The 14,198-nt window shown below is 32.7% G+C and overlaps 1 protein-coding gene across 4 annotated transcripts in view; it reads left to right on the forward strand.

The window, feature by feature from the left end:
* PRKACB (protein kinase cAMP-activated catalytic subunit beta) overlaps nucleotides 1-14,198 on the forward strand; it is a 116,922-nt gene that overhangs the window by 81,519 nt on the left and 21,205 nt on the right. For all 4 annotated transcript variants that reach the window (XM_032494674.1, XM_006190181.3, XM_006190184.3 and 1 more), the window contains exons 3-7: nucleotides 293-421; nucleotides 7,305-7,403; nucleotides 8,442-8,524; nucleotides 11,280-11,406; nucleotides 12,285-12,380. In XM_032494674.1, the coding sequence (XP_032350565.1) occupies nucleotides 293-421; nucleotides 7,305-7,403; nucleotides 8,442-8,524; nucleotides 11,280-11,406; nucleotides 12,285-12,380 (534 nt within the window). The remainder of the gene's footprint in view (nucleotides 1-292; nucleotides 422-7,304; nucleotides 7,404-8,441; nucleotides 8,525-11,279; nucleotides 11,407-12,284; nucleotides 12,381-14,198) is intronic.

The raw sequence follows: 14,198 nt of genomic DNA on the forward strand, positions 1-14,198 counted from the left end.
AAGTCCAGTACTAGGAATTCATACTGGAAAATGACCTTTCACATTTCAGCTGAGGCTCTTATTTCCTCACATTACTGTTTTGTGATATGTCTCTTTCAAATAGTAGATCCTTTCTTATTCAAAGAAAATATAGAACCAATAACCTCGAATTTCAATAGTTTCATTGTATTATTTTTAAATGAATAGTTACAGATTATCTATTCTGATAATTTATCACTAAATCTATTATAGTTACCATAGTCTTCTTATGAAAATTTCCGATTTTTAAGTTTATTTTTTCATGTATATGTAGAATAATGCCGGGCTGGAGGACTTTGAAAGGAAAAAAACCCTTGGAACGGGTTCGTTTGGAAGAGTCATGCTGGTGAAACATAAAGCCACTGAGCAGTATTATGCCATGAAGATCTTAGATAAGCAGAAGGTTAGTGTATTCACTGTTATGTACCTGAAAGGTAAACTTCGGTTTTATACTCTAGATAGTTGAACACATGCAATAGAATGACTTACCATGCCATTTAATTTCCATTCCTATTTATTGTGACCATGTGATACACATAGTTAATTGTTTTAATGTATGAAATATTATTTCAGTATTTATACACTGTAGGTATATATATATTTACTAACAAAATATTAAATTCTATATGTAGAGAATAGGCATCTCTACTACACTCTGCCTTGTGGAAAAATACAAGGATCAGTTGCTTGATCCTTAGATTGAGCTAACAGAAACTTAGTGATTTTATTCTATGACTTATTTTAATTGACAATCAAAGCCCTTTTGTTCAACATAATTGAGGTTGTTTAATTTATAATGTAAGTTAAGCAGGGGAAAATTTGAAAACCTACGTACTATCACATATATCAAATTGTTATATTGTACACCAGAAACTAATAATGTTATCTGTCAGTTATATCTTTAAAAAATTAAAAAATAATTTTAAAGCATTTATCATATATTAGTGCTATCTAATGAATTTGGGTATCTGAATTATTCATGCTTTAAATATTAAGCTTCTATTTTCCTAGTAATCATGATTGAGGGAAAGTAAGAAAAAATGGCAAATCTTGATATATTATCTTATAGATTCTACATTCTCAAGAGTGACATTTTGGTTTACTGGCATATAGATAAGAAAATGGAGGAGACAGTACTGAACTAGTAGTCAGGGTTACAGATAGTAGGTAAACTAATGCTATCCAACAGAAGTATAATGTCGGCCACATAGGTAATTGTAAATTTTTTAGTAGCCGCGTTTAAAAAAATAAAAAGAAATAGTTGTAATTAATCTTAATGATAGATTTTATTTAGCCCAATGTATCTAAAATATTATCATTGCAACATATAATTAATATAAATATTAAAGTTGTTTCATATTCTTTTTTGCATACCAAGTTTTCAAAATCTGATTTATATTTCACAATTGCAGTATATCTCCATTCAAATGAGCTACACTTCAAGTGTTAAATAACCACACGTGGCTAGTGGCTACCATATTGGACAACACATCATTAAACTGGTCTGAGGTTTCAATGCAATCTCTACTTGAAAACAAAAAACAAAACTGACATCTAACATGAAAAATTCTCTCTAAAATTAAATACACACATATACACATTTGTGCATCTTTGTTTACTGCCCTCTTTCACATATCTTTTCTAACAGTGCGTCTTGAAAAAATAGTTTAATCACTCTATCCACTAACTCACTTCCTTTTTTTATTGAAGTATAGTTGATTTACAATGTTGTGTTAATTTCTGCTGTACAGCATTGTCATTCATATACGTATATGAATGACCATGCTGAACACCAGAAATTAACACTACATTGTAAGTATATAAATATATATATATATATATATATCCCTTTTCATATTATTTTTCATTATAAGCCACAAGGTATTGAATATAGTTCCCTGTGCTATACAGTAGGACCTTGTTGTTTATCTGTTTTATATATAGTACTTAGTATCTACAAATTCTGAACTCCCAATTTATCCCTCCCAACCCCCTCTGCCCCTTGGTAACCATAAGTTTATTTTCTATGTCTGTGAGTCTGTCTCTGTTTTGTAAGTAAATTCATTTGTGTCCTTTTTTTTTTTAGATTTCATATATAAGTGATATCATATGGTATTTTTCTTTTACTTTCTGGCTTACTTCACTTGGTATGACAATTTCCAGGTCCATTAATGTTGCTGCAAATGGCATTGTTCTTTTTTATGTCTAAGTAGCATTCCTGTGTGTGTGTGTGTGTGCGTGCACACGTGCGCACACGCACATGTGCATGTATCACAACTTCTTTATCTAGTCATTTGTCCGTGGACATTTAGGTTGTTTCCATGTCTTGGCTGTTGTAAATAGAGCTGCTGTGAACACTGGGGTACATGTATCTTTTCACATTAGAGCTTCCTCTGGATACAAGCCCAGGAGTAGGATTGCTGGATCAATCAACTTCCTTTTAATTCTTCAGCCCACAACAATTTAGCTGCCTCCTTCTTTATCTCCTACCTCTTGCTACTCTACTGGAATGATGTTACCAAGGGTCACCAATCCAGTGATGTAATCACCAAGTTCAGCGGGCTTTTTGCTCATCTTACATGACATTTTAGAGCCTATGATTGTGTTGACCGCTCCCTTGAAACTGTCTTGTCCCTGGACTTCTTGCCTCTCGGGGCTCTTTTTTATATGCCTTTTTGCCTTTTCCTGTTTTCTGTTTGTTTGTTTTGATTTCTTTTTTTTTTCCTATTTTTAACTTCTGTCTACTCTTCTACTCTTTAAAGATAGCTAATCTTAATCTCTGAACTATGTGCTTGTCCTATTTTCTTCTTCTGTACCCTCTCCCCGTGTGCCCTTGTCTGAGCTTCAGCTCGTCCTTGAGCTCTGCACTCCTAGTTTGAACAATCTGAGCATGGAGCTCTTAGAGATCAACTAATTCTTACCCTAATTGTCCAGGTAGGGTAATTGGATCTCAGAGAGGGTAAGTGACTAGTATATTTGTGTTGCTAGCAAAACAACAATAAAAAAGTGTTTATTCATTTGAAGTGTAACTGACCTGCAATACTATGTTAGTTACAGGTGTACAATATAGTTATTTGGTATCTCTATACATTACAAAATGATCACCACAATGAGTCTAATTACCATCTATCACTATGCAAAGTTATTATATTATTGACACTATGCTGCTTGCTGTACATTTGATCCCTGTGACTCACTTATTTTGTAACTATAAGTTTGTATCTGTTAACCCCCCATACCTATATCACTCATTCCCCCATCCCCCTCCCCTCTCAGTTTCCATATCTATGATTCTGTTTTGTTTGGTCATTCATTTTGTTATTTAGAGTCTACATATAAGTGAAATCATATGGTATTTTTCTTTGACTAATTTTACTTAGCATAATACCCTCATACCCTGTAGGTCCATCCATGTTGCTGCAAATGGCAAGATTTCCTTCTTTTTTGTGGCTGAGTATATTCCATTTTATATTCTGTCTTTTTTATCTATCCATCTATCAATGAACACTTAGTTTGCTTCTGCATATCTTGGCTATTACTGTAAGTAATGCTGCAGTGAGCATAGGGTTGCATATATCTTTTTGAATTAATGTTTTTGTGTTCTTTGGAAAAATACCCAGAAGTGGAATTGCTGAATCATATGGTAGTTCTACTTTTAGGTTTTTGAGGAACCTCTGAACTATTTTCCATAGTGATGGTACCAATATACATTCCCAACAACAGTGTATGAAGGTTCCCTTTTCTCTACATCCTTGCACTTGTTATTTGTGTCTTTTTGATAATAGCCGTTCTGACAGGCATGAGGTGATACTGTGATTTTGATTTGCGTTTCCCTGATGATTGGTGATGTCAAGCATTTTTTCGTGTGCCTTTTGGCCACCTGTATGTCTTTGGAAAATTGTCTGTTCAGGTCCTCTGTCTGGTTTTTAATCGGTTTGTTTTTTTTGATGTTGAGTTGTATGAGTTTGTTTGTTTTCTTTTCTTTTAGGGTATTAACCCCTTATCAGATATATTGTTTGCAAATATCTTCTCCCATTCAGTAGGCTGCCTTTTCATTTTGTTCATCGTTTCCTTCACTGTGCAGAAGCACAGTAGCATCTTAAGACTTTCCACCTTGTGCTAATTCACCCTCCTCATTACCAACAAAGTTTTTTTTAACCATATCATATTCTTTCACTTACTCAGAAAGTTTCGTGATGTTTATTAAATGAAGTCAGTCTCATTCACACAGTTCCTCTATATGTCCTCTATTCTCTACTTCTCTGATTGAAACTGGACTCACAGGAATATTTGGTGCTATGCTGAGTGGTACAGGGTAGTATGTGATGATCCGTGGCCTGTCTTCCTTATTAATAACTTCTCAAATGTTTGGCTAAAATAAGCCAACTGATGAGTAATCATTTATAAATACTTTTAAATATATGTATTTAAAGTGACAGAAATACTAAGAAGTAAATATAAATTTTATTTGAATTGTGAAAATAAAACATGGACTGTACCTGTACTCCCAGGGGTATTTGTTAATTTTTCTCTGCCATTTTGGTATTCTTCATTACCAAATTTTGAGAAGCATTGTCCTAAGCTATAACCAAAAGGAGTTAGCCATCGGACTTACCTTTTTTCCTTCCAGTTTTATTGATACATAATTGACATATGGCACTGTATAAGTAATTATTTGATTTATATAATAACATCATGAAATGTTTACCATAAGTTTAATGAATATTCATCATCTCATAGAGACAACATAAAAGAAAAAGGAAAAAATGTTTTTCCTTATGATAAGAACTCTTACAGTTTACTCTCAGCAGCTTTCATGTATAACATACAGCAGTGTTAATTATAATTGTCATGTTATCCATTATGTCTCTAGTATTTATTTATTTATAAGTTTATAAGGCTTATTTCATATTTTACCCCATCCAGGTAATGGTTCTGGGTATTAACCCTGACTGCAGTACTCCTCTGTCTTTTCCTGATGTTTGTTATCTGTCCATCTTTAAGACCCAGCCAAGCTCTCACCTTTTTTAATAGATTATAGTAAAGACTGACATTTTTTAGCTTTTTCTTTATGTCAGGCACTTACCATGTACTATGCTACACAGTCACTTTCAAAGTAAGCATTATTACTGTCATCAGCGATGTTAGATGAAGAGTCTGGGACTCAGACAGATTATGTCTAGGCCTGATATTAACATTTTCTCCTCTGAACACTTAGAACTCTCACTTGGCAGTTATTCACATACTGTTATTCACATATTTATGCATCATACTGCCAAGTAGATTTTATGCAGCATGAAGGCAGATGCTTTCTTGTCTTTATCTCCATTGCACTTACTAGTAGTATGCCTTGTATGTAGCAGGTGTGCACATTTAAAAGTAAATTAGATTTTAATTAGTTAACTTTAAAAATTAAGTTAATTTAAAAATTAACTACCATATTTGCTTTGCCAGCTCATATAGCTTAGGTTCATTTTAATTGTTATGCTCCCACACGCGTAGTGGGCTTAGCAAGGACATAATGTAGGAAGCCTCTCTGTTGCAGATTTCATTACTTATTTTACAAGGTAACACATTGTTTATGTTTAACTAAAAACCTGCTATATCATAATATATAAAAGTAAACACTGGTACATCTAGACAATGGAATATTATTCAGTGCTAAGAAGAAATGAGCTGTCAAGCCATTATGAAGCATGTGGGAAACTTAAATGCATATTGCTAAGTGAAAGAAGCCAATCTGAAAAGGCTACATATTATGTGATTCCAACTATGTGACATTCTGGAAAAGGTGAAACTATCCAGACAGTAAAAAGATTGATGGTCACCTGGGTTTGGTGGGAAGGAAAGGATGAATAGGTGGGGCACAGGAGATTTTTAGAGCAGAGAAACTACTCTATCTGTTATTATAATGGTGGGTAGGTCATTATACATTTGCTCAAACTCACAGAATGTGCAACACCAAGAGTGAACCCTAATGTAACTATGGACTCTGGGTGATAATGATAGGTCAGTGGAGGTTTAATGTCCTACTTTGGTGGGGAATGTTGATAATGGGGGAAACTATGCATGTGTAGGGGCAGGAGATATATGGAAAATCTCTATAGTTTTTGTTCATTTCTGCTGTGAACCTGAAACTGCTAAAAAAAAAAAAAAGTATTAATAAAAAGTAAACACAAAGTTCAACAGTAATTCTCCAGCTAATGTTATATAATTTATTGTGATAAGTATGGACTAATTGGTTCTGAAACTAGTTAAATGTGGACAGTAGTGATCCAGCCACTTCAGTGTTCAGGTGAAAAAACAACTGAAGTCCAAAGAATTGAAATAACATCTGTGTCACAAACAAAACTGGTTGACTAGAAGGCTCAGATTAGAACACAGGTCTTCTGACTCAGTTATTCTTTGCCCAGCATTATTTTTATGCTATAATTTTTATATTCTAAATTATGGGATGATATCTTTAATTACCTACCTTATTTATGTTCAACTTCTTGAATCCTGTGACTGCTCCACACTGACAGCATACCTCTATCAAGAAAAAAATGCCTCCTTCTAATGATTTACACATATACAAGACAGTTTGTTTCCTTAGCTAAGGTCACCTTTTTTCTTAAATTCAAAATCTAATCACATGTGGGATAGAATCACAGTCTCTATGAAGTCAAGATAAGATGCATTCCATACTATGTACCTGATTGATTAGACAATCCAGTGGAAGCTTGATTAATTCAAAACAACCTATTATAAAAGCATAGTCATTTTTTGTCAATATTATGTTATTATGTGAATTGAATTTTTAGGATTTGTTCTTGTATTTATTCAGATATTATGAAATTAATAGATTGTTCTATTTTATCCACTGTTTTTTAATTGTTGGTTTTTCCTCTGTCTTTAATTTCCTTCCTATCTCCTCAAGATTTAAAATCAATACCTGCTTAGTACAGTAATTTGTGGCAACTCTTTTAGTGGACTAGAAGTTGTGAGCTAAGTATTTTCACATATTAATTTTTAAGTAATTTATTATGGGTTTCTTTCTTCTTGGCACTTGTTTCTTGACTGAAGTTTATAGTTGACCTTAAGACCAAGTTTTACCCCTCTGTTAGGTTTTTTTTTATTTGAATCTGACAAGCCTAATTGATGGCTATTATTGTTGTCTTTGTTCAAGTCTAGTAACAATTTTGCTTATCCAGGTTCATTATTATATGGAAAGCTTTTCAAAAAATGTATAGTAACCTTTAAATTTTCTTCAAACACATTAAATATATTTTTTCTCTCAATTACAGGTTGTTAAACTGAAGCAAATAGAGCATACTTTGAATGAAAAAAGAATATTACAGGCAGTGAATTTTCCTTTTCTTGTTCGACTGGAGTATTCTTTTAAGGTAAATTTTACTTTTATCCAAATGAAATATTTTCAAACTGATATTTTTTTAAAATATGAAGCTATAATAGGACTCTAAACTAGATGATAAACCTAGAGAATATGAATAAACAAAATAAGTAACACATTTAGATTTTATGTAATTAAATCCTGTTGTGCTTAAAGACAGGTGGCATTTGAAAAGATTTTGGTTCTCCTTGAGGAAATTGTTGAAGGTAATGTGTAGTTTTTCATGAGATAGTATTATAAAATCAAGAATTTCAGTTTTTCAGAGTTCATAGTAAAATCTTATTATGCATATCTTACACTCATACAAATGAATACACCTGCCTACCTTTGAAGCAGAGTAGTCTTTGGCCCTTAAGTGCCTCATAATGTTGCACAAGATTTATTCTTTAGATTGGCAGCTTTCCAGCTTTTTGGAATGATTTACTTGGTATCTCTGCCAGTTGATTTATATGAAACATTTTAGCCTTTTTTCTTTTTCCTCCTTTACTCTTCTTTATTTTTAATGGAGGCACTAGGAATAGAACCCAGGACCTCACACATGCTAAGCACGTGCTCTACCACTGAGCTACATCCACCTCCTCCTCCTTTATTCTTTAAATCAGATGAAGACCTGTGTATTTAGGATGATGTTAAAAATCATTAATCTCTCTGACCTTTTTTGGTACATAAAATGTAATATTCTTACTTTTTCAAATTGTTTTTTAACTTTTGCTTATACTTTAGCAGTAAATCATTGTCACAGTGTTTAACTGTTCAAGAATTATGTGTTCCCTGTGAGATCAGGAACAGGAAATATCCCAGACTAATCTGTGGCAGGAATACTAAAGGAAGAAAAAAAATACGTGCCCTGGTGTGGAAAAGTTAGAGCATTTTCCATTTATTCTCTGTTTCCCAATGTTAATAGTCTGTCAGATAGATTTTTTAATTTGTCTTTTTTTAATTGAACATTGGCATTATCTTAAAATATTTTCTTGAGAAATAATCTAGGTTTCATAATTTTGATTTATTTATCCTTTCTATTTGTTCCTAGGATAATTCTAATTTATACATGGTTATGGAATATGTCCCTGGTGGTGAAATGTTTTCACATCTAAGGAGAATTGGAAGATTCAGGTAAATAGTAATTTATGCTCATCAGATCTTTATATGCTGTGTATTTGTTTTAAATCAAAATTTTAAGTTTTTGTCAGTGCTAAAAATGTATTTCATTTAATTTAGTAATATTTTAGCTGCATGAATAATTGGTGGAAATATTAATAAGAGGCCATACCATACTGAGTTTTAAAAATTAAGTAAAAACACTGTGATAGCAATGTAAATATTCTTCCAAAATACCATTGGTAGGTCCATTATTTGAAGAATTTCCAGATATTACAAACATTAATTCAATTTAAACCTGTATTTATTGAACAAATATTAATAATACATCTCTGGGGAAGAGGTTTGTCTAAGGATGAAGATAAGAAGGGAATATATAGAAAAGGTAATCATGGGATCATAGTGATGAGATTATGAGTTTGTTTTGTACAAGTTTAATTCTCCTTAGCACTGTTGCCATGCTGAGTTTTAAACATCTGTATGTAATTTTAAAAGAGTTTGTACCTTATCATTAGGTTATTACTAATAAGTTTACACAGTTATTGAAATAGTTTATAGATTCTGTTAGCTTTACCTATGTGTAATAGTTTGTAAGCTCCTACTGTTTGTTAATAATCACTATTAGAATGAAGCTGAAACCAAGAGCAGGTCCAGCTTCATTCAGTACATTATATATTGGCATAATTTAAATATCAGTATGAATTCAAATGGGATTGAAGATGGTAATTCAGTTCATAAAGAGATGATGATAGACTCGAATTACATCAGATCATGTTCAGTAATGGGCCATCGTGAGAGTTATTTTAGTTACTGGAGGCCTAAGCCAAAATTCACTTACTGACTTAATATCTTTCAGGCTCCTAATATGGGTCAGGCACTGTGCTAATACAGAGTAGCTTCTGTTCATCTTAATAATTTTCTTTCACCTCCTGTTATCCTTTCCAACACACCTTGTCCAAGCAGGCTCAGAATCCTCATAGTGCCCTGTGATAATTTAAAGTTTTACACTGAAGTACCACACCTAAACCTTTCTTCAAAAAATATTTTGTCCATTCTGTAATAACTAATATCTTTCCTTTGCAACTCCCCACACTCTTATTTAATACTTGACTTGATAGTAAGAGGAAAGCAAGTTGATTGATGTAATTTACACAGAGGCACTGTATTTAACCTTTCACATGTACTACACACACACACACACACACACACACACACACACACACACTTGGAAGGTTGCTAACTCCTACCTTAGAAGCTTTGAGGTGATGGGAAGACTGAGTTATTGTTGAGCATGGCTCTAATCAGAATCAATTCTCTACATAAATAGTAACTGTCTAGACGAAGTTGCTACAGCATTAAATGTTCCTATAGAATATGTTGCTCTCACCTTTAAACAATTTGATTATAGATCTATGTAATGTTTGTGTACCTCCAATCGAACACCAGTGTGGAGATTAATATAAAATACTGAGTGTATCTTATACTTATGTTGATAAGTGTAAGATGGTAAATTCATCTTATATTAACAAATGTATGGAGAAAATAGGATATTTGACCTCCCAGGTCAAACATTTCCAAAATTAGGGATGTATGTTTCAATGACCAGGGTAATTCTTCCAATCTCCCTTTATAGTGCTCTCATTCCTTGTCATACAACATATGGCCTAGCTTGTTACAGTGTTGGCATGGGGCTGGAACTGGAATGGTATTATAAAATTTTGCCACAAAAAAAGTGTTTTTCTTCACATATTCATTTATTCAACAAATATTTGCTGAGCACTTGGTATATATCAGACTAGGACCTTGGAAATATAATGAGTGACAAGCAAAAAGAGCAGCATATACAGTCTTTTTTAGAATTTCTATTCCTGGTGCTAATGGATCAAACTCATGCCAACGATCTTGAGGGAAATTCTATTCATAGTTAAGGTTGTTCACTGAGGACATAAATCTGAAAGTCATTGCAATTTATCAGGGGGATTAGCAGAATTCAGCATATACACTAGAAAATGAAACAGAAACACAAACTAGAAAATTGGTACATTCTTTTAGAGAAATACTCAGAATGTGACTTCAAAATAACAATTAATCTATCAGTTGATCTAATCTACGCATGCAAGAATGCTGTGTATTTACACAAATATGCAGGTTATACTTATGTTTCGGTATCTGTGTAAACATGTATAGTAGGAGATTGGGAAATTCAGACACCAGGATTGTGTCTGTGATTTCTGAATGGGATTATTGGTATTTTTATTCTTCATTAATAATTCATTATTTTTTTCTACAATGAGCATATGTCACTTTTGTAATAGGAAGAGCCTGGGTAAAATGGCAGAAGTCTGCAGATTAATGCAGTTAAATAAGTACTTAAAGCTTATGAGGAAGGTAGATGGAGCCTATCAACAGCAGCAATGGCCCTGAGAGACAACCTAACTGGCACTTTTCAGTCATTCTCAAGGTCAGACGCATTTATAAAGACATCTTTAATCTTCTAATGTGGCCAATAATAATTTGAATTACAATGACAATCTGAGTATATATTTCTTCAACATCTGCTGCCCACCAGGAATATCAAAGCATTATTTGAAGGTGATTTATAATTTAGTACATACTGGAAAATAACAATATTCTTTGTATATGCTTAAAAGAAAACAAATGTTGTTTGCTCCCAGAATACCTCTACCTTATATTAATTTTTTGCATAATCTACTAATTACTATATATGTTAACCCATTTGACAGAAAATCAATGTTTTGTTTCTTTGTAGTGAACCCCATGCACGGTTCTATGCAGCTCAGATAGTGCTAACATTTGAGTACCTCCATTCACTAGACCTCATCTACAGAGATCTAAAACCTGAAAATCTCTTAATTGACCACCAAGGTTATATCCAGGTATGACTTGAACACATAATGTGTTTGGGAAAACGCTAGGTAAGAAATTGTATGTGTTTAACCACAACTACTAATACTGGATTTTTTTTCTTTGAGGGAAACAGCTCTTCCTGATAGCTTAAGTTGAGCTAATAATTCTGTCGCTGTTTACAGAGAACCAGAAATTCCATCAGAGCCTGCTTATCTCTCCCATGATCTATAGCTGTGAACTGAGCAGTCTCCTGCATGAAGAAATAATAGCTAAATTTATGGTGTTCACTTAGTGCCAGGCATTATTCTTAGTGTCTTACATGTATCATCTCTTACTTCTGATAACACTGTGAAGTATAAATCCTATTGTTACCCTCATTTTAAAGTTAATGAAACAGACACAGTGAGGTCACACAGGTAGAGTTAGAATTTGAACTCAGACAGTCTGTTCGATAGTTCGTGCTTTTTAACTCTACAGCGTAGCTGCCAAAAGAGCCCTAGCTACCAGCACTGGACTGGTGACAGTATTTTCTTTCCATTTCTGCTATTAATACAATGTGAGCATTCCTTTTTACTCGGCTATCAATAGATTCTCCCAGTGATGCTTTTGTGCTTCTGATGATGTAATTAATGGCAGAGGACATGCTGGATTTAGGGAACACTCCTAGCACTGCTTCATTTTTATTAAAACTAATTTTTTGGTTCATTTGTTTCTCTGTTTGAGTTAAGGAAAGGTTTTCCAGCATGGGTTGCTTTAAGTTTCATTCACTAAATAGTAGCATTCATGGATTAATCTCAGTTACATTGACTTATCTTTTTTTATGTTGTTAATTTTAACCCTCATTTTTAACTTTCAACTTAGGTATGATAATGCATTTGTTATGAAATTTTTTTTTTTTCTTTCATAGGTCACAGACTTTGGGTTTGCCAAAAGAGTTAAAGGCAGAACTTGGACATTATGTGGCACTCCAGAATATTTGGCTCCAGAAATAATCCTCAGCAAGGTATATTTATAATGTTGCTATGTAAAAAGTAGAAATACACTGCATGCTTCACTGTGTAGTTTTATTTAAAAACAGTTTATTGATCTAATTTGATGTTTATTTAATCTAAATTATGAACTTAAATCTATTGTTCAAAATTAATTGTTTAGAGTCTGCTACTAATCCCATAACCAGTTCATTTTAACTCTGGATCTGAGAGAATTTAGTGTGAGTAAATCTGACCTGTTTTGTGATAACTCACAGAGAAAAAAATGTGACAATGAGTATGTATATGTCCATGAATAACTGAAAAATTGTGCTGAACACTGGAATTTGACACAACATTGTAGATTTATAAAATTTTTTTAAAATTTAAAAAAAAAAAATCTGACCTGTTTTGAAGCCAAAAGCGTAGCCTTTTCTTAATTATCCCAAATAACAGGAGGGCAGGAAGGCCTTGCTCTGGATCACACCAAGAGGCAAACTAAAGATGATGTGTGCTGGTTGTCACTTCTTCTTGTTTCAGCTTTACCATTTAAATGAAAGAAATGTGTGTGAATTATTTTTTAAATTTTAGTTTAAAGGAATATTACAGCAGTTGAATACTTACTGTCTTATTGAAGACATTTCTACCTTTTTTTTTTTTATAACTTTATTTTTTTATTTATTTTTGGGGGGAGGTAATTAGGCTTATTTATTTTTATTTACATTTTAATGGAGGTACTGGGGATTGAACCCAGGACCTCGTGCATGCTAGGCATGTGCTCTACCACTGAGCTATACCCTCCCCCCCATTTCTACTTTTCTAAACAATGAAAATATGGTGAGAGAAATTTTTAATCATATCTGAAAAGATGGTTTAACTTCTGTTTTCCTCTCTACTGCCATCCCTTGTTGGAGAAAGCTAAAAAGGAGAAACTGATAATTTCTGGGCACAAACAGGAGCCAGGAAAGGGATAAGATAGATGCCTTTCTTTACACCATATGCTTTTTTTTACTGTACTATATACGTATACTATATATATAGCAAAAGAAATATATATTCCTTCTATGAAGTTTGGAAAATATAAGGAAACAATCAAAAAAACCTATAATTTCACCACCCAGAGGCAGACTTTTTTAAAAAAATTTTTCAATATATTCTTCTATGCATGTTATATTGTGTACAGTTTTATATTCAGCTTTTTTCACTTGAATGATAACAAGTGTGCAAACATAATTCTAATGGCTTATTTGAAAATGTACCATATCATACTTTGCCATTCTTCTATTGAATATTCAGGTTACTTACTTTTTTTTTCTATTGTAAGTAGATCTGACAAACATCTTTGTGCATAAAACTTTTTCTACATTTCAAATTAATTTTTTAGGATAGATTTCTAGAAATAGAATTACCTGGTCAGAGGGTATGAACATTTTTAAGGCTTTCAATACATACTGCCAAAGGGCTTTCCAAAAAGATTGTAACATTTTACACCCCTCAGCAGTGTTTGAGAGTGTTCCACCACACTTTCTCTAGCATTGGGTATTCTTATTTTAAAAATCATTACTAATTTGATAGACAGTAAATGATACCTGAATTACTTTAAGTTTCATGTCTTTGTTAGATTTTTTTAATGCTTATTAGCCATTTGGTATTTGTGTATGAATTATTAGTTCATGTCCTTTGTCCATTTATCTATTGGAAGTTAGTTTTTCTTATTGATTTGTTTTAATTTTTTATACCTGAGATATTAAAAGCATCTGGCATACTTACATAAATATTAGCACACAATCTAAAAACTAGAAATCAAAGTTTAGTAAAAAAAAAAAAAGATGACTTTTTTCAACATTACATGC

This window comes from Camelus ferus, chromosome 13 (genome assembly GCF_009834535.1).
Source record: "Camelus ferus isolate YT-003-E chromosome 13, BCGSAC_Cfer_1.0, whole genome shotgun sequence".
Lineage (NCBI taxonomy): Eukaryota > Metazoa > Chordata > Mammalia > Artiodactyla > Camelidae > Camelus > Camelus ferus.